The sequence below is a fragment of the Anastrepha ludens genome, chromosome 4 (assembly GCF_028408465.1).
Source record: "Anastrepha ludens isolate Willacy chromosome 4, idAnaLude1.1, whole genome shotgun sequence".
NCBI lineage: Eukaryota > Metazoa > Arthropoda > Insecta > Diptera > Tephritidae > Anastrepha > Anastrepha ludens.
This window is the reverse complement of record NC_071500.1, coordinates 8,117,076-8,139,258: the sequence shown is the minus strand read 5'-3', so window position 1 is coordinate 8,139,258 and position 22,183 is coordinate 8,117,076. Positions and strand designations below refer to the sequence as shown.

The following is a 22,183-nucleotide window of genomic DNA, read 5'->3' as shown; positions in this document are numbered from 1 at the left end:
CTAAAAAGACAGATCTTGTTCTCTTCAATAGGAAACAACAATCTCCTCCACTGCAAACCATAACTTTAAAAGGGGAATCATTACTTCTATCAGATTCAGCTAAGTATCTAGAAGCTAGGAAGGCTAGGAAGTTGAGTTGGAAATTGAACATCGAAAACAGATGTAGAAAAAGCTTTCATAGCTCTTTATACTTGTAAGAGAGCTATAGGCAAAACCTGGGGTTTTTCACCTCGGATCATTTATTGGATATATACCTCGATCCTCAAACCGATACTCCTCTACGGTGTGGTTGTATGGTGGACAGCACTCGAAAACCGGTGTAGAGTAGCCACAATTGATCGAGTCCAAAGAACAGCCTGCCTCCTGATAACAGGATGCTTAAGTACAGCACCTACTTAGGCTCTAAATACGTTGCTTCACTTGTTCCCTCCGAAGCAGCGACACGCATGAATGCTATATCGAAATGGAATAAGTATCTTGGCCATTCGGCCATACTGAACAGGAACACTGTTATCTCTTCCGACATAGACTATCATGCAGGTCTTCCATCACCACCCTTGCTATTCTCCTGTTCACTCCCAACTAGGGAAGAATGGAAGGCAAATCTTACCGAAATCGATGGCCCTCTGATTATATATACAGATGGTCCAAAATAAGACGGTAAAGTGGGATTTGGAATCTTTTCCAATTCCCCTCACATCAATCTATCATTCAGATTACCCGACTACTGTAGTGTATTCCAAGCGGAAGTATGCGCTATCTGGTATGATGTGAAAACTATCTTAGAAAAGAGAATATCACTGGAGGATATCCGCTTTTTCACTGACACTAAAGCGGCCGTTCGAGCACTCAGCTCCTCTTATACCCACTCAGATGTGGTTCGATCCTGTCCCTTATCTCTTAACGAGATAAGTGTTCAGAATTCTGTTCTAGTTATCTGGATACCGGGTCACAGTGGATTCGAAGGTAACTGCAAAGCTGATGAGCTCTCAAGAGCTGGAGCTGCGCAATCCCTTAAAGCAATCAACCAACCCAAGCTAAAAAGAAATTAAATTAAATCTTGGAGTAATCCTCGATTGAAAACTCCTTTGGAAGTCACATGTTGAAGCAAAAGCATTTAGAGCGCTGACAGCCTTCTGGCAGTGCAAGGGTTTCTTTGGGAAAACGTGAGGTCTTTCTCCTAGCAAGATCATAGGGATCCACACAGCTATTATAAGACGTATGGTACATCACCTCTGCATCACTGGTCTGGATGAGTAAACTTTTTCTAGTGGGATGTCAAGAAGATCTTATACTACAACGCACGCTCGGCATTCGATGCTCTGGTTAGTCTACCACCACTTGATACTTTCAACCAAAGAGAGTCCTTGAAGGCGATATGCAGGCTGACGCACAATGGGAATTGGTACGACTCCTGTCTAGCATTGGACAACAGAAAAGGCACGGACTTGGGTTCAATGATTCTCTACATACCACTTAACTTCATAGCATCAGAATCGTACTTATATGCTGTTCAAGAAGCGCTGAACTTTGTTGTGGAAAACAGATGGAGAGGCAGATGTCTATGTTTCTGCAGCGAGAGCCAACCTGCGATCATGGCCTTAGACCGCCCTCCAACCACTTCAAGGGTAGTCGTAAATCCTGTAAATCCAGGCTGCACTATGTCGGTAGACATAATATCCTGATGCCAACATGGGTCCCGGTGCACGTGGGTATCGCGGGTAACGAGATCTCTGACTCTTTAGCTGGGTTGGACTCCGAGGCCAACTTCTTTGGTCGGAGCCCGTTTTGCCGTTATGGGCGACGCACATGGAAAAGGTAGGCATCTCAGACAGTGCACTCTGGAAAGGAAGACAGCGCATATGGAGAGGAGAATGAGAAGGCGGACCACTTTCTGTGCACCTACCCGGCCTTCACTCGAAGCAGGCTCCAAGTCTTTGGCATTGATGTGTTAAGAAGCGACCACCTTGGCTCCTGGGCACCAACACATCTACTCAGATTTCTACGGAGGTCGGGTAGATTTAAAGAAAAAGGGAACCTGCGTGCAGTACAATAGACTTAATGTTGTCTGAGAGCTGTACTTGCTAGTTGTCCCGACCAAAAAAAAAGCAAAAATCACCCAGAAAGAGTCAATGTTTGGAGTGGGTTTTGGCCTGACGGTCCATCAGACTGTGCAACTTTGAAAATGATACCGGTGAAATATGATCATCAGTGATGAGGTTAAGAGACGATTTAGCAAATTGAAGTCGGTCAATAAGGTATTTGGGCTTCTGAGAAGTAATAACTTTATGAAGAAGTGTTCAACGTTTTCAATGTAGTGCAGCTCCTTTTTTACCGAAAACCAGATTGGTATGGACTAGCCAAAGCATTGCGTCTCAAGAAAGAGTTTATCTGAGAAAGCATTATCCGCTCGAACATTTTGTTCAGAAAAGGTTAAATTGCCATAGGGATGTAATATCCATAGGATTTCTATTTACATATAAGTTTATAAATATTAATTTTTTGGGTTATATTTATTGCTGTTTAAAGACATAACAACAGTACCTTCGAAGAATATTTATACGCTTAGCGTACAGATTTAATTGGTCATATTTCAAGTGGTACAATTCTGGACACTCTAGAATTAGTGCGATTTCTTTCAACAAATACCAATTTGTGAAATGGAATGCTTGCTGCGTGGTTTAGTTTTCCCCTACGGTGTTTATACAAACATATACGGGCGCATGAATACACCATTTGCATGAGCAAATAAAGATTTCTAGGTAAGAAGGTTCTAGCGAGCGTATTGTGTGAAAGGCTGAAGCCCACCGTCAACCAACTGATTGGACCTTATCAGTGTGGCTTCAGACCTGGAAAGTCTACCATCGACCAAATATTCTCAATACGCCAAATCTTGGAAAAGACCCATGAAAGGAGAATCGACACACACCATCTTTTCGTCGACTTCAAAGCTGCATTCGACAGTACGGAAAGGAGTTACCTGTATGCCGCGATGTCTGAATTTGGTATCCCCGCAAAACTAATACGGCTATCTAAGATGACGTTGCTCAACACCAACAGCGCCGTCAGAATTGGAAAGGACCTCTCCGAGCCGTTTGATACCAAACGAGGTTTCAGACAGGGTGACTCCCTATCGTGTGACTTCTTTAACCTGATGTTGGAGAGCATCGTGCGAGCCGCAGAACTTAATCGCTCAGGCACAATTTTTTATAAGAGCGTACAATTGCTGGCGTATGCCGATGATATTGACATCATCGGCCTTAACAACCGCGCTGTTAGTTCTGCCTTCTCCAAACTGGATAAAGAGGCAAAGCGAATGGGTCTGGTGATGAACGAGGACAAAACGAAGTACCTCCTGTCTTCAAACAAACAGTCGGCGCACTCGCGTATCGGCACCCACGTCACTGTTGACAGTTATAATTTTGAGGTTGTAAAAGACTTCGTCTATTTAGGAACCAGCATTAACACCGATAACAATGTCAGCCTTGAAATCCAACGTAGAATCTCTCTTGCCAACAAGTGCTACTTTGGACTAAGTAGGCAATTGAGTAGTAAAGTCCTCTCTCGACGAACAAAACTAACACTCTACAAGACTCTCATCATGCCCGTCCTAACGTATGGCGCAGAAGCTTGGACGATGACAACATCCGATGAAGCGACGCTTGGAGTGTTCGAGAGAAAGATTCTGCGTAAGATTTTTGGACCTTTGCACGTTGGCAACAGCGAATATCGCAGACGATGGAACGATGAGCTGTATGAGCTTTACGACGACATAGACATAGCGCAGCGAATAAAGATCCAGCGGCTACGTTGGCTGGGTCATGTCGTCCGAATGGATACAAACGCTCCGGCTTTGAAAGTATTCGATGCGGTACCAGCTGGTGGTAGCAGAGGAAGAGGGCGGCCTCCTCTGCGTTGGAAAGATCAGGTGGAGAAGGACTTGGCTTCACTTGGTGTGTCCAACTGGCGCCGGTTAGCACGAGAAAGAAACGACTGGCGCGCTTTGTTAAACTCGGCCAAAATCGCGTAAGCGGTTATAGCGCCAATTAAGAAGAAGAAGAAGGTAAGAAAACAAAAAAGCTCGCAAATACACATTTACTCGTATGTAGGTGGCATGAAGAAATGTATATTTAAAGAGCACAGAGCTACTGCGCACAAAATATTATAAAATGTCGTATGTAAACATCTCGAACGGAAAAACACGAATTACAATTAATATATTTTCAAATATTCCTCACAGAAATTTTTTTTTGCATGGAATTGAAAGGATTTAACTTTTCACCTTATTACACTCGTACTAAAAAATTAAATTACTAAAATATTGGTGCGTGGGAGCTGAGAGTGCAGCACCACCGTAGCGCTGGTTTTCTTTGACCTCGCCAACTCGGACTGCCCTCCAGTTATCGGTGGATAGTCCTTCGTTGACAAGTTGGATAAGCTTCAATATTGCTTGTGGTATAGATGAAGGATTTAGCTAGTAGGTATACTAAGCATGGCTGCCTTATGAACAGCAACAAGGCCTTCGACCACAGCTACGCCTCAAAAGAGATGGCTTCTTCCTAAAGCTTGACCCATCGCTCATCGGCGCACGACACTAGCTTCACACTCAATTATTTCCAGCCGGTATCGGTCTCGTAATTTTAGCTTATACACCCAGAAAAATAACATTGGTTAAATGTAACAATTTCCGTGGTTAATTTTGCTACCATGTAAATTGTTGTTGCAAAAATTCTCAGCTAACTGTAAACGTTGGTCAAATTAAAAATTTTTTTTCGGTTAGTGCGCGCTCTGTATAATTTGTTGCTGTAATTTTAACAATTTTAGCTTGTTATATTAACTGTTTGAAAAAGTTAAAATTTTCCTTACATTTTGTTGTTGTTTTCTTACCAACAAATATGGTAGAATTAACCAATTCAAAAATTGTTACTTTCTTCACTTACTATTTGTTCAGTAAAATTAACCTACGTAAATCGTATTTTTTTTTCTAATGTTATTTTGTTAGTGTGATTTAACTGATCTTATTTGGTTAATTTTACAATAAAATTGTACATTTGAAAAAAAAACTAAATCAACCATAAACCTTGGTTAATTATACCAGTACCAATCAGTTAAAATATTTCTCCCTGAAAATGCCTTTTAACAATTTCAATAAGTTATTTTGACAGTGGCAATTGTGCCACTACTATTCCTTGTGTTAAGGTAACCATTGATACAGCAGTTAAAAAATAAACGATTGCAGCAATAGAAGCGGACCATGTTGTTGCTGTTGTTATTGTTTGTAACGGAACTTCGCCGACGCTCGCTGCAATCAGTTGATTGAAAACTTTGAGCAAGCCGGTTGAATGTAAATTGTGTGTGCAAGTTGTAAAAATGGAAAATAATATTTTGGAATCAGCAGAAAAGGACGGACTGGAATCTATATTAGACTCTTGGGGATTCAGCTACATTTTACAAACATTAAAAGGTAGGTTTATTAAAAATAACTTTTGTAAATTAACAAAAATGCTGGTGAAACGGCGTCATGCAACCATTCCGTTATTTGGCTTTGGTTGTGTTGTTGCTTTTATTGCTCATATAAAAAGTGTGAAAATAATTGCATGCATCGATTTCTGTTTGTAAATGAAATAAACTTATTAAGTAAATGTGTAATATTTTAACAAATCGTAGATGAATCTATAATACTTGAACGGCTAAGATATTTGGAAGAGCAGGACTTGACATACTTATTCCGGAAACGTAGGTTAGGAGAAAAAGTGGAGTTTCGTTTCAAGCTGCAGCAATGGAAAATCGCAAATGTAAGTGCAAACATAAAATTTGAATTTTATTCGGTAAACAAAATAAAACTTTTCTTATTTAAGGGATATTCTGATGTCAAAGCCTGCGATACAATATCTGTAGACACGACTTTCCTGGAAGACGTGGAAAATTCACAATATTTAAACTGCAGTCAATCAACAAGCTCTTCTTCTAAAGTTATTTACGATCCTAATGGGTACCGCGGCTCTATTGTGAGTATATACATATGCAAATATCTACAGTGAACGTCAAAAGGAATTGTGCATCATAAAATTGCAATATTCACGAAAAATTACTTATTCCAAAACAAGTTCGCAAATTCCTAGTAAAAGTATTCATTCACGAATACAATAAAAAATGTAAATAATAAATAATAATAAATACAATAAATAATATAAGTTAAAGTTCGAGTATGCAGTTTTGTAGCTTGTTAAATTTTGGTATAATAAGATACTATTACTTAAAAGCCTACTATTACTTAAGCCGCTAAAACAATTACCTGATTTTTGGCAATTCTTTTTTCTAAGCCCCAGAATTTTTTTGCATACAAATTTATAAGCTTGATTTTTTCTTAGTATCGTACTATACTAAAATTTAAATTACATTAAATTAAATCTTAAATTTAATTTTTTGCTGTATTCTTGTGAATACTTGTATTAGAAATTAGCGAAATTATTAATTTTTAATAAAAATTGCTATTTTATGGTGTATAGTTTCTTTTCACGCTCACTGTAAAGTATTTCAATTTACATTCAAAATTTAGAATAGTGCTTATGATAATTATAAATAGGGCAACTCATATAAAAATTTGAATGTTTTCCAAATTTTACGAATTGCCATAGTACAATATATAGTAACAGTATCAATCTATTTTTAGATTCGAATCGATTTTAGTTATTTGCATCCACATTCCACATCCATCTTCGATAAATGGAAGACCTTTAATCTCAAAATTATCCCACTGATAAAAACAATGTTGACGGATCCGGCGCACTTGCATCAATTGGAAACAATAAAATCACGAGAAAAAGGTTTGTCAAGGCATTTACTCAAACATATATTTATTTATATTTACATATCTTTACTATTTCTAAACATATACATAGGTTCAGAACAGATCATTGCACTACTGCTTCATGTTTTGCTGCGTCCAACAATAAAACGAAAAGCAAATACCGCAAGAAAGATTTACCGGTCTACTATCAAAGATTCGCAGATGTCTTTTATTCTTCATGTTGTTACGGCAAATGATGTTGAAAACTGTTTAAACAAGCTGAAGACTTCCCTTTATGATCGCGGTGAGACCTTACAACCAATAATTATTGCAGTTGGCTATAATTTATGTGACGCTAATGTACTTTTTTTATATAAAGGTATCAGAGAGAGATTATTGAATAATTATAATTTAGTTATAAAACTGAAAACTTGTGATTAAAACTACATTAAAAAAGCTCGAAGAGATTTGTAAAAGGTTCTGATTTAACCTTTTTTTTTTTAATTGTACGTACACTTATTTATTTATGTTTAAAACGTTATCTTAAAGACTGTTAGGGATAACTTAAAAAAATCCCCAACATTGTTACTTTTTGTGAATTATTTTTATTACAATCCATTTAAAAAAAAAAACAAATAAAATTTTCCTGAATAAAATACAAATACTGTTTTTATCTTTACAACGTTGATGTTTAAATCAAAACGATATAGAGTAGAAATGTTACTATAAAGATTCTAATTGTATAATAACTATTCTACAAAAATTTTATTGTATCTAAAATTGTGGTAATACTAAACAATTAACATTGTTATCACACAATTTATATTGTAGGATTACAGTATAAATAGTCCTTTGACAATTTTAATTGTTTATGTACCACAACTTCAGTAACAATACAATTTTTATAGTAATGTAACAGTAAAAATAGTTAATTCTACAATTTTTGTGGTTATATTACAATTTTTACATTAGTTTTTACCAACTTTTGTGGTTAGGTGGGCATTACTATTAATATAAGTTAATTTTACCAATTTTTATAGGTTGGAGCCATACGAACCTACTTTTGTGGTTAAGTGAACCAATTTCACATTGTTAAATTTCAACAATTTTTTTGGTAAAATTAACAATTTTTAACCACAACTTCAGTAAGGGTTGCTAACTATTTTCTATTGGTTGGTTTCACCCATATTTATAGGTTGGAGCCGTTTTAACATAGTTTTTCGGTTAGTTTTACCAATAAAATTTTTTGAGTGTAGACTCTACAGAGACTCATTAGAAACTTGTGCCACTTATATGGAGATATGTGCGTGAGGGATATCTTCAGTGGCGGATTTACACTAAGTGCCAACGGTGCCTGCGCACAGGGCGGCAGATTCTACAAGGGCGGCAAAATTTGGAGAAGAAAAAAAAAAAAAAAAAAAGTTATACTCGAGGAGCGGCGGGTATTAGGGGCCACCTCAGGGAAAACGCTTATGGACAAAATAAGAAGCTCATCTCGAATTAGTTTCTAACAAAGTTAATTTCTGAACGTTAATTATACGTTCCTAAAAAAAGTGTTTTGGCCCACATTACCCGACAGTGTCGGAAATTGTGGGAAACCACACCTTTTATTGAAAAACGTCATGGTTTTAATGTATAAAATAACATTTTTATTTAAATTACGTAAAATCTCTCGAATGCATTAGTGTGTATGAAAAAATGAAGTACTTCTTTTCATATATTATAAATATATATAATTCGAGTGAGAATAACTGTTATTTTGAGAATTACTTATCAAACAATGTTGATTCATGATAATTGTTGTAATTAGTAGTTTGTTTGCAATTCCATCTTCAGAAACCTTCGTGCACGCAGAAATAATCGTTATCTATGGTTATATAATACGTGGCCCACAATACCCGCCAGAGCGATTTTATTCATTGACTTCTCTAGGGCATAAAAATTGATTTTATTCGCAATAACAAAAATATTTCGAAGTTGGAGAGAGTCCGGTTAGCGCAAATGTGGCGCAGGAAAAAATTGATCACTCATTCGATTTTGTATATTAAATTGTTAAAAACCGACAGTCCTTCTAAAACAAGGTTAGAAAGCAGGTGCATACAGTAAAAGCATTCAAATGCTTTTTTATTAACATATGTTCTTAATAATACATAGATAACCGTATTGATGTAACAAAATATTTTGTCTACTATCTTTGACTACTATGGCAAAATCATTCAAACTCCGATCTTATTCAAGGAAGATGTAAGTGAGAATGCTATAACGCGACAAGAAGCTAGAGTTCTGAGGATTCAACTAGAGAGACTTGAGATAACATTCATGCACATTCTTTGGCATTTTTTACTATCACGATTCCTCGCGGTTAGTAAAAGATTGCAGAAGGTTGAAATCAACATTACTGATGTAGTTAATGACTATCGTGAACTAATAAAAGTAGTAGCAGATACACGAATGCCATTTGAAGTTTATGGAAAAGAAGCGTTGAACATGTCAGAGAGTCAAGAATATCAGACGACTGTTTCGAGAAAAAGAAGAAGAAAGTTACAAGCTGATGAATCAAGAGATGGGGAAGTTCAGTTGACAGGAAGCGATAATTTTCGAGTAAATACCTTCAATATCATACTAGACAACGTTGATTCAGAATTGAGAAAGAGAAGCCAAGCATATGAAAGATTATACGAGAAATTTTCAGTGATTACTGATTTTTGAGGTTTGAATTTCAAAGAGCTTCGTGAAAGATCGGAATATTTGAGAAAAGCTTATACTTCAGACCTTGAGATTTCATTCACTGACGAAATGATTCACTTTCACGCGTACTGTTCTGAACGAAAAATAGAACGTAACTCGCTATCTGACCTTCTGAAACTTCTGCGGACGAACGAGTTATACACTGAGTTTCCAAATGTGGAGATAGCATATCGAATAGTAGTCTGGTAACTTACACGTTTTTTAAGGGCATGTTTGGGACATTATTTGGAAGGGAAAATAAAATTCAATCGGTTTGATTTTCTGATATGTTATTAAAGGTATGAGAAGGTGTACAAAAAAAATTTTTTTTTTTAATGTTTTGATACTATTTTTGTACACTGCAGCAAGCGGCAAAAAAAAGAGCTATAGTGGCTGGCCGGCGTGATTTCGTCACTTGTGATCATCTGAAACAGAAAAACCAAATTGCTTATTAATCAGTGTGTTTGTCGTTCTGGCGGGTAGTAAGATCAAATGATTTTGACAAAAAATATTTAACATATTAACAATAACATAATAACAATTCTTACTTCGAAGAAAATGGCTTTTTTTTGAAGTGGAAATCGGACTAAAAAATGGAAAGTTAGGGACGAAATAAATTAAATTAAATCTAAATTTCAGCTCAATCCGTTAGATAGAAAATTTGTTTTCACGACGGCCATCCGGAAAAACGTTGTTTTGAGAAAAACGCGTTTAAAGTTTTAGCGGCTTAGCGCGCGTAAGTACGAGCCGCTCTCATGTAGGTGCTATAATTTCGTCAATATTTCGAATTTCGGTCTAAAATTTGTACAGTATATTACCAATATATCGCACTTTCAAAATATGCAAAAAACCGAAATTCGAAATTTTCAAAATAAGTTACCAGACTCCTACCTTAACACATTAGCGTCAACAAACTGCAGCGCAGAACGTTCATTTTCTGTTTATTGTGTAACGACTATTTTCTGTACTATAATACAAACACGCACACACAAATTTAAAAAATTAAGGCGGCATTCTTCATGGTGCACAGGGCGGCATTTTCTGTAAATCCGGCACTGGATATCTTTAGTCGATAATTGCCAGTGGCAGGTGTTTCTTAGTCAAAGGCTTTAGAGGGCTGTGACTGCGACTTACGGGGTTGTGAGTGGACCAAATGCCAAGGTCGCTTGGTCCACTCTGAGAGTGGTTCAGTGACCTTTGCCTCTTAAAGACCGTTCTACTAGTGTAGTGCAGTGCAGGTGTTTCTTGTCGCTTTTCCCTGAATGCTCATAACAAGAACTTCTTTGGCCCACTTGAAGGAGGCACTTTCTTCAGGCGTGAGATCACCTTACGGTATCGCGTGCAGTCTCTTCTTTACCTTGGGAGCTATGCGTTGTTCCTTCTGTATCTTTAAGGCTTCGGGACAACAAGGTTGTTGGCGGAGCTCGTCAGTCCCTGGAATACCGACAACGCCAAACACTTGCATGCCTCGGCAGCTGCATTTCGCTGCGTTAAAGATTCGTAATCAGGCACTTTGGCGCCCGAGCTGGCTCTACCGAGGCGGGTCTTCCGCATCAGGTTTGACTCCCATTCAACAGGTTTAGTTTGCAAGGTTTCGCCAGCTAGCGGCTTTACCTCAAAGGGCATACAACTGAAGAGTCTGGCTCATAGAGTTAATGGCCCTTTGGAGCGGTGCCCAGGAAGGTGGACTTAAATTTTTCGCCATGCCTCCAGTGCCACTTTTTCTTATGGCTTCTTGTTCATTAAAGATTATTGTAATGTAGTTATTTGGAGACCTTCCGGTGACCAGAAGTAAAGTTAAGGTGAAAGAAGCCGTTTCCTTGGGCAGAGCCTCATGCCGGAGCAAGTCCGCAGATACTCACGGAGGTGAAACGGTATCCGTGAGGCTCCGCTAGAATAGTTTTACTGCTCTGACTGTAAATAATCCAATGAGCTCGGAACTGTGTGACACCCTGGATTAAGGGGGGAGAGTAGATTCAGCATCCTCCGCATCTAGAATCGTGGGTTCTGTAAGAGACAGGGTTGCTTTTTGTACCCTGTTAATTGCTCAACCAAATCTCAAGATTAACACAATACAAATTTTTATATAACTAATAAAGGCAAGAGGTAAAAATGACTACTTAGTACTAAGATATCAATCTACAGTCTCCAAACATGCTATTTTTCCTAAAATTCGCAGTCGATTTCTCATCATCCACTCTAAAGAAGGGCTCCTACCAAAAAAAATTGGGAGCCTGGGTGCGTTACGACATCAACAAAAAAACAAAACAAAGAAAGTTGAAGTCGCCTTCAAATGGCTTCTCAGCATCTCGTCCGCCATCGAGTAACATGACCGTACCATGTCATGTCCCGTCAAGTCGGATCTTCAACCAAAGGAGAGCATAATGGTATGTGTTTGGTGTGACTGGGAGGGTATGGGGCACTGGGAAATGTTCGAAAAGAATGCTATAGAAATAGGACTGGCACTCCAATACTGGACGTTCTGTTGAGAATATTCCCGCTGCAGTTCAGGGTGTTGCTGAACAACCTTCAAACACGAAACCTCAAAGAATCTGGACTTTTGCATGTTTTTTTCTAAAACAACAGCCAGGCGCTTCTTTTGAAAGAACTGACTTGCTTATTATTCCTCCAGTGCTAGCGTCACTTTCGCTTTCTTTTTCGTCTAAAAACGACGTGGGTTGTTTGGTTTTGGTTCCTTCGGAGTCCTTTACTCATTCGCCTCAAGTCTGGATTGCGTGTCGTGCCCATAAATTCATACCTTGTCTCCAGTAATAGTGCGTTTGATGAATATTGCTTTGGAAATCAAGTCATTGGCGATATCAACGTGGCCACCTTTTTGCATGCAATTCAGCTACAACCAACTGCTGCGTCCAATTTTTCAGCAACATGGCAGAAACCTAAGACATTAAATACAATGACTTGGATGGCTCCATAAGCAATATTCAAGTCCTCTGCCAGCGCTCTGATGATTAACTTTTCTATCGCTTTATTGATGTTTTCATTTCGTTGGAGTGCCACTACGTTCGTCATCCTTTATGGGCTCAAGATCTTTTCTGAAGCATTCATGGTACTCGTAAGATGTTGCTTTCTTTACATATGCAATTTCCTTTCGCTCCTGTTGGGGTGTAGGGCGAGAACAAAATTATTGAAGCCATTTCGTTTTGTGAGCAAATTGTTTTAAGGAATTCCAAGTAGAGTTTGAGTTTTATATATCCGTATCCACTATGCGTCGCCAGGTGGTCTTTGGTCTTCTACGGATTCTTGCATCTTACAGATTGCACCACAGAGCAGTCCAGCAAACTTCGCCGGCATCTTTGTGCAAAGTGTGGCCTATCCAGCCAAATCGTCTGGCATTGATGTCGCGCCCGATTGGGAGTTCGTTGGTCGAAATAAGCAAATCCTGGTTTGAAATAACACGAGGCCACCAGATTCTCAAAATTTTGCGTAAGCACGCGTAGGCAAAGGATTGCAGCCTTCGGATGAGTACGGATGTAAGCGACCAGGATTTGCAGCCGAATAGCAACACGGATTTTTCATTGTAATTGAAGATTCGTAGCTTAGTTTTGACTGAAAGGGCATCTGAAACCCTTATGTTGTACAGCTTTGAAAAGGCTGCACGAATTTGTTGATATGGTGTGCACTGTCTTCAACCGTCCCGCTTGCTGGTGAGATTTTACTTCCTAGGTAGCAAAAGTCCGTCTTACGATTGAGCTCTTCCCCATACACAGTAAACCGGAGGTCTCGATTTGCGAAACAATTTGAAATGAATTCAGTCTCGCCAACGTTTATTTTAAGGCCAACTTAAACGACGCTGAGCTCGTTCAACTTTGTTTGCAGATCTGACCTTGTGACGGACAAAAGCGCAATATCATCTGCAAACGCTAATTCTTCTGAATATTCATGGAAATACCAGAGTGCGCCGCGTTTGCCCGTCAGCGCTTTATTCAGCACATCGTCGAGGACTATGAGAAATAGCAATGGCGACAAGAGGCAAGCTTGTTTCACACCGGATTTCGGGCCTACAGCACCCGAGAGTTGTTTGTTGTGTAAAATTTTACCTTCAAAACCTTCATAATGAGCTCTGATAATGCTGATGACTTCTGAAGTAAGTATGTCGAGGTATGTCGAGGTAGATTTACTCAGAACGGCGTAACTTTTTGGAATGCCAAGGAATGGCGATAGGATTTTGGTATGAGTGTTAAACACAGATGTGGCAACCCAGCAAGAAAAACAGAAAACAGAACTCAAATCAGTTGACTTAGAGCATCACTTGGTGCTTGGTCCGGGAAGTTTTTGATCGAGCTGCTATGCCAAACAGCGCTCGTTTCAACTTTCACCAGATCCACTTGCTGATGCAGGTTCTGGCTAAGCAGAACTTTCCTTCTCTAGAGGAGGCTAAGTAGTGGCTTTATTTCTGATTTATTTACGCACAACCCTCACACTAACAAAAAGTTGGTCAATAATGAAACTAATTTTCAAGTGTAAGTAAGTGTAATCATTTGTTTACAATAAAGTTGTAAACTTTGTCAGAAAAGTTTTCTATTTGTGCAGCTGTATTCTGAATGAAAAATATGACTTTGCTGGGAGAAGCACATTACTTTTGTTGTTGTTGCCATTTTTCTCTTATTACCATCCCTTTGATGGTTGCAAGTAATTGTGTTGTTGTTTTTTGCAAGGGTGGCTCGTAGTAATAAGTTAAATATTAACAAAGTTGTTCAAGTGGTTAAAGTGAGGAATATTTGAAAATTGTACATTTTTGCTTTGGACGATACTTTTCCCATATTTGGACTCTGGATGAGAGTAATTAATTTTGTTTACGTTGTAATTGCTGTCGAGTGGTTAGAAATGGTTAGACGCGTATCTCATCAAGAGCGAGTTAAAAATAAGTTTTAGAGTAGAAAACATAGATCGAAAGGCGATGACAACAATCCATAAAATATGTAATGTAATAAAAAAAGAGAGCCTGCAAGCCTTGCGACGGAAGGATATTCTTAATATAAACGCGCAAAAAAATGTTTAATTAAAAATAAAAAATAAAAAAATGTTAGGCAAACGGCTGGAAAGTTTTAATTAGCACCGCACGGGGCGTATAAGTAACATTAAAAGCGTCATTAATGTGTCCCCACTGCGCGGGGCGTATAAGTAACATTGAAAGCGACATTAATGCGCTGCCGCAGCGCACGCCAGATGCAATTTGTCAACCACAATATTCAGTGTGCTACTCGACTGATTGTTCACTGCGCTGACCCTAGACGCACAATTTTTTAATTGGAAATTTGTTTTCATTCATGCTTTTGGCAAATTGCCTGGCTCTACTTACTCAGCTTCAAGTAGCATTGCATGAGGAATGCATCGCCCAGCACCGTGTTTAGCAGACCCATGATGCCTTGCGGGAATTCAGTTATGAGAAATAACAACAAAACTGCTAGCAGCATGCGCGTTGTGCGATCCGTTTGCTTTTCCTTCTCCAAAGTTTTGCTATTTTTGCGCGGCCGCTGCTCCGTCACCTTCCCATTAACGATGGGCTTCATACCGTTCGCGGCATTACTAGTTAACATTTTGCGTCGTCGTTTGGCTTCCAGCAGCGCCACTATCAAACGTATCGAGAGTATCGTCAGCGCAAAACAAGGTATTAATTTGATGAGGACACTGTATATGAGAAACGTTGAGTTGAGCAGCGATTTGTTGTGCAGCGCCAAATCGCTGTGATAGAGTTTATAAACGGTAATGTTATGATGCGCACGCTGCCATGGCGATGGAGTTGGTGCATTCGTTGTCGTTGTCGTTGCTGTTGTTGTTGTGGAAAGTGTTGTCGCTATTGTATTAGTCACACTACTCACATTCCACGTTAATGCCGAGCTAGTGGCGGCAAACATTGTTGCCAATGTACTGCCATTACCTGGCGCTATTGAGGCTGCCAATTCTGATGCTGTTACCGGTTCCGCCATCTGACGGGTCGTCTCATTATAATAATCGATTATGTACTGCGTTAAGGGCTCAACGTCGAGGATTTTTCCGTGTTCATCTAGCGCTTCGAGAAATTCCACAATTGCGGTCACCAGATACAATGATGGCGATACCACTAATACACAAACAATATACGCTGTGAAGATGGTGAATAAAGTGGTGCGCATCCCACACCAGATACTATTCTTTTGCGGATAACCGACGGCAATGTAACGCCACACTGCAAGCGTAACGGTCAACCAAATGCTAATGGTGTGCAGTACTTGTGCGAATATGGAGTGAAATTTAATGAAACAGGCCCAGCTGTAGCTGAGGCGTTGTTCGCGTGGCAATTGATCGGCGAGTATGTAGTCGTGTGTGGTGTAGGGTATGTACTCGATCATGACGGCGAGATCGGCCACCGCCAGTCCGGTGAGTATGGCATTGGTCGGCGAACGCATCTCCTTGCGCGTCAGCACGATGATGTTTAGTGTGTTGGCTATGGTGCCGAGAATGCAGACAATGAGCGAAATGTAGCCATGCCAAATCTTGTAGCTGCAAAAGAAGAATGAAAAATTTCCAATAAGTTTTTAATTTCGTATGTAAAAGAATAAAAGTGAATATTTGGTTTACTTAATAAGAAATTTTATAAATCTCTACTTTCTCCACACTTCGTAGTACAAAGTCCCAAAATAGGTATTTAAGTGCACGTTGGACCAGTTTGACTGTAGTTTGATGCTAATTTCTCCTGATGAATTTTTTTTTCGACATTAATTAGAAACAGGCGTGTCTATAAATCAAAATGTGATAGAAGTTGGACAATTGGACTCATTAAACTACAACAAATTAAAAATGACTAAACAGTTTGGAGTTCGGTTTTTTTACAGTAAAATCTTAAGGGGAGAGCCTGGTTTATGAGGTCTAAAAATTGCATCTCTTTGCGATTTTTTTTTTTTAAGGAGAAAATTAATTTAGCACTGCAAAGTTTTTTCTATTTTTTAATGAACATTTAAAAAGTATAAAAAATTTTTGTACTGGTTAAAATAAGTTGAAAAAAATGGTTAACATAGAAATTGGTAGAGCGCTGCAACGCTGGAGTTTCCAAGATACAGCTCGTAATTATTATCTAAAGCAAAAAATTCAAATGGATTTCTAATTATAATGATTTTTTTTTTATTCTAGGTGAACTAAGAAAACTGAGAGAAATTCCTAAATTTCAACTTTTTGGAGGTTTTAAAGAAAAAAATGCCTTTCTATAAAAAAAAAAAAATCACTTCAACTTGGTATAAAAATCTTAAAAATTTTTTTTAATCTATTTTGTTAGTTCAAATAGAAGAGAATTTAATACTGAAGGGAACAAGCTATGATTCATTTCAAAAGGTTCATTTGTTTTTTTTCATTCATGTACGCCAATTCAAAGAAATCATAAAAATGAAAAGTCGAGAAAAGAAGATAAAGTTTGTACTATAGCTGTCCGGTCACAGCGTAACTACCTAACGCTCGCCCACCTTTGGCTTTGTATCTACGGAAATATTGAAAATTAGGCTCTGTAACTTTGTGTGAATATTCTGAAATATATTAGGAATCGCTTAAAACGGAAAAAAATTGATTTTTTTGACCTTATAAACCAGGCTCCCCCCTTAAAGCGTCTGCTAATATATAATTCCACTTTAATCGAATTTTTCAATTATTTTCTATTACTATTAAAGTTTCTAAATTAAAAGGTGCATTTGTTTGTATGTATGTTCGCTGTAGGTCAATTCTACGCCACCGAGAATAAGCAGGCAAAGTACATGTGGAACTTACTTCCTGTGGATCTTCAGGTTAAATCCATTGCTGCTCAGAGCGCTATTAGGTTGAAGGAAATTGGCCTTTGGAGACAACTTCCTGTAGGACATATTAGCATCTTGAAGCAGATCTCCCCTTCCTTCTCTGTTATTCGCACTGACCTCTCCATCCGCAAACTGTGCTTTGAGGGTTGTGCTACGGCTATCTTTCCGAGCAGGTAAGACTGGATAGAGGGAAGATTCGGTGCGGATATATGTAGATGCCTCTACCTCAAAATGGAGTCTGAAGTGGGAGCGCGGGTTTACTCTAAGTCAGCCAGCATTTCGGTATCCTTTAAACTGCCGGAAACTAGCAGCGTTTTTCAAGCAGAGGCCTTCGCGATCCTGCACGCATGCAAAATGTTTCGAGATCGCTGTTGGCAGGGAGAAATTAATATCTTTTCCGATAGTCAAGCTGCGATCAAGGCCCTGTGGTCACCGTATTGCAGCTCTCTTCTGGTGAACTCCTGTAAGGAGGAACTAAAACGTCTCGAACGTGCAGGAAACATTTCCCTTATCTGGGTTCCGGGGCACAGGAATATAGAGGGAAATGAAATTGCCGATGAGCTTGCCAGAAAGGGGTCGGCAGAACCGGTTCTAGCTGTCCCTTTCTCAGGCATCAGTGTCCCTTTGTCCGTTGTTAAAGGGAAACTACACAATTTCTTTCTAAAAAAAGCGCAAGACAGATGGAGCTCTGTCTCATCGTGCGCTATTTCGAAAACACTAAGACCTCAATACGATAGAAACAGGTGATGGGAATCCCCCGCCATTCAATTTCCAAACTCTTTGCGGTGTTCACTGGTCATTGGGTGATCGGTACTCATGCGGAGAAGCTTTGAATTCCGTACAACCCCAATTGCAGAAGCTGTAGGGATCCTGCAGAGAAAGAGACTGTGGAACACTTTCTCTGCAAATGTCCGGCTCTGGCGGCGAGACGCTTGAGATTCCTTAGCGTGCCCTTTGGGAATGACTTGAAGAAAATCTCCAGCCTAGATCCCTTTTCACTCCTCCACTACATCAACAGCACTGGAAGGCTATATACGGTTTTCTCTCCTCCCTAAATCCTTTCACAGCTAGTGGCCCACATTATGGTATCAAATCGGCACGTAAGTGCTACTTGTAGTCTACCTTGGGTCTCTTGCCATCTTACCTACCTACCTACCTACGTGTGGAACGATGTACAAACTCCCTCTGATGTCTATATATCGTCACGTTAATTCATAAGGCACCGAACCAACACATTTTTCGAAACACAGATTTCTGGGCTAGATATCAAAATACACCTTCGCTAAAGATTTTAAATACACCTTCAATTAAAACTTTAAAGTGAGAGTACTCAAAAAAAAGCAAAGCCCCTATCTGCATGCAGTGCAATACTTGGAAACAGAAGGCCCTAACTATATGTTTAGACTAGGCATCAGCACGTAGAATAATAAATTTGAAGAGGATGCTTCATAGGCATTGATACTCCAATGAAAATTTAGTTACCTATATTTCGCCTAGCAAATGATTCATCAAATAATTTCTCAATCTCAAATAATCATTTATGTAGTGAAAAAGAGGTTGTCTGTAAAGTCGGTTTACTGACGATAGTTTAACGTGACAACGTCATAAGAAAATATTGATGGAATGGTTGCAATTTTCAAAACAAAATTTTAATTTTATTTGTTTGATAGATATTTTGTATGGGTATAGAGGAGGAGGTAAATGGAATTGCAATGGAATAGGTCAAGTTACATTTACACAAACGTGAAAAATGACGAAACATTTATCAACTTCATGAAAGATATCTTCAATTTCGATTATCTTCAATTTCGATTGATTGATAAGTCAACAACACTAAGAGGCACCATCATCGATTTGCCTTTTTCAAGACACTTTACACTCGAAACACTCCCTTTCATTTCCTACTTTTTCTATCATCGTCCTATTCTCAACAGAGAAATGGTTCATTACCAATGACACAGGCAGAAGGCATATGCAAATACAAGTATGTGAATTTATATACAAATGCGCATATACATACATATACATACATATATACGCTCACTTAAGTAGGAGAGAGCAAGATGTCGAACGTTGCCGTTCGTTTGCTTTGTTTGCTTTGTCGTTCGTTCCGCGCTCTCGCTTGCAGTTCATTCAATGCAATGAGCAAGGTAACGACAAATGAGCAAGGTAACGGCAATGAGCAAGGTAACGACATATGAGCAAGGTAACACTAAAGAGTAAGGTAACACTAATGAGCAAGGTAACGACACATTTTTTCGTGCGTGCAGCCGGCTAAATCGAATTATAAGACGTTATCACGTCAAAAGGTGTTTAGCTTTCCGATGGATTTGTTCACACTAATATGCAGTGGTGCGCTCTTTTGTAAAAATCACCAAAAATTATGACAAGAGAAAGTCTACGAAGGGCAATAAAAAGCTGACAAACCGCCAAATAAACCAAACTAAAAACGAAGCCTCGAAAAGTTATTTTAAGTTCGACTCAAATGAGTAGCTGTGTCTTCCAGTGATCATCGTCATCATTGTTTACTTAACAACCTGGTCCGGGTCTTGGTTTGCTGCAACATTTGTCTCCAGTTGAATTTATTATTCGCCCAAGTGCTCCCACAATGTATACCAAATAGCTAAGCGTCCCGATCTACGCCATCCAGCCACCGGAGTTTTGGCCTTATTTTGCTTCAATTTATTCTGCACGTACCCTTTAGGATTTTCTTCGGTGGGTATGCTTCGTCTGCCCTTATAATGAGACCAGCTCATCGTAGACGTTTAGGCTTTATTGTCATGACAATTCACAATATTTTGCAAACAGCACCAAATGTTTTTCGTATGATTTTACGCTCAAAAACGTTGTTATTTTCGCTGCTCTTCTAACAATGCGACGTTTTAGGTGCCTTTGTAGCGCAAAGTAGCATCGGTTTGCGGCACATATTCTTTGATCCATCTCAGTCATAACGACTTGTTTTTGTTATCCATTTTGACATCCTGAACTATTTCGAAAATTTTGGGACCTATTTTAAGTTTTTGGCCGATGTTCTGCACTGCTTGTGCTTGAGGTGACGCCACCGTTCACGTCATCTTGTCTATTTTAAGTGATTATTCCATTTTTATTGCCGTTCTATCAATTTTTAGAAAGACATCTTAAAGGTCATCAAGGGATGTCGCTATAATAGCCAAATCATCTGCATATGCCAAGATTTGTACCGATTTGAAGAGTGTAGTTTCGTCTATGGTAACGCCAGCTTCCCTTATTACTTGTTTAAGTGCGAGATTAAGCAGCAGGCAGGGAAGTTTTTCACCTTGTCTGATGCCATTTCTTGTTATGAATTCCGGTGACAGCGAATTCTAATTTTGACAACGTTTCTAACATTTGCTAGTGTTGATTTTGTTAGTCGACTGGGTGAGGGGACAGTGTTGTCTTCTCCGATGAAGAAAAATTCAACCTAGATGGCCTAGACTCGTACAGTTGTTATTGCTACAATTTGCGTAAAAGTGACGCACCTAAGTGAAAAGGAAACTTTGGTGGTGGCTGCGTTATAGAGGGTGGTTCAATTTTAAAGGCCGATGTTGAATGTGAACCACACCTTAACGTCAAGTTTTTTTCTGCATTTTATTTGATAGTTTTTAATTTCAGATTAACGCAATTTGAACCATGGAAAAATACATAATCGAGCAACGCGTTAAAGTTATTCAGGCTTATTATGAAAATGGGCGTTCAAATCAAAATGCATATCGCGCACTTCGAGAAGAAAATCATCTTCAGTGATAAGGCACATTTTCACCTCAGTGGATTCGTCAGTAAGCAGAATTGCCGAATTTGGGCGAATGACAATCCAAGAGTGATTGCCGAAAAAGCAATGCACCCACAAAGAGTGATTGTTTGGTGCGGTTTATGGGCCCGCGGCATCATTGATTGGTCAGTATATTTTCCAAAATGAGGCCGGTCAGGCAGTTACTGTCAATAGTTTGATAAATAGTCAATAATTTGATGGGCGAATAATCTCACGTCGCGACGATGTCAATTGGCCGGCCAGGTCATGTGATTTGACACCGTTGGACTTCTTTCTTTGGAGTTATTTGAAGGAAAAGGAGTACGTCGATAAGCCAGCAACAATTCAAGAGCTTAAGGATGAGAATAGGAATAATTCGGCACTTTAACGGCATAGAACCTCATTTATGCCTCAGCGTCATCGAAAATTTGGACCATCGGATGCAGGTGTGCCGCCGAGGCCGCGGCAGCCACTTGGCAAATATTTTGTTTTGTACGTAATTGAGCCCTACAAATATTACCATAATAAAGAGAAATTGCAATGATTTATTAAAAATATCGTATTTTATTTATTTTAAAATCAACACCGGCCCTTAAAACTTAACCACCTTTTATCTTTGAAATCACAGTTTGGCTTGCTGACAAGTTTATTGAAAAATTTACCTTACAAATTTGGGTCTGAATGAGAAGATATTAAGAAACTGGATAAGAAAATCAGCGGGTTTACATGGCACCATACGTGGGCGCTGATGCATTAAATAAAATAATTGCGAGTGCTGTTGAAGTTATCGCCAATAATCAAGACAACCGATTTATTTAGAAAACTGGTGGAAAAACTTGCAAAACTTTGTTTGCAACACTGCAGGAGATATGCGAATAAACTCTCAAGTTTTATATTCTATGTTGATTTTGATTTCAGGAAGAATTTCAGGAGATTCAAGTTTCAGAAGCTTTGTGCCTTAGCATTTGATGCTTCGCAGCAAATATTTTACAAAACCGATATAACGTATGGGTATCTTCCTCTACCTAAAATATCCAGTAAACATTTTAAAAGTAACAAAGACTTACTTATGCACTCAAAAACGTCCAATTTAAAAAATTATCATATTTCATAACATAAGGC

The 22,183-nt window shown here is 38.8% G+C and overlaps 1 protein-coding gene across 1 annotated transcript in view; it reads right to left on the bottom strand.

Annotated features, from left to right (window-relative positions):
- LOC128861380 (G-protein coupled receptor dmsr-1-like) overlaps positions 1 to 22,183 on the bottom strand; it is a 145,278-nt gene that overhangs the window by 15,297 nt on the left and 107,798 nt on the right. The window contains exon 3 of the mRNA XM_054099492.1: positions 14,838 to 16,018. Coding sequence (XP_053955467.1) covers positions 14,838 to 16,018 — 1,181 coding nt within the window. The remainder of the gene's footprint in view (positions 1 to 14,837; positions 16,019 to 22,183) is intronic.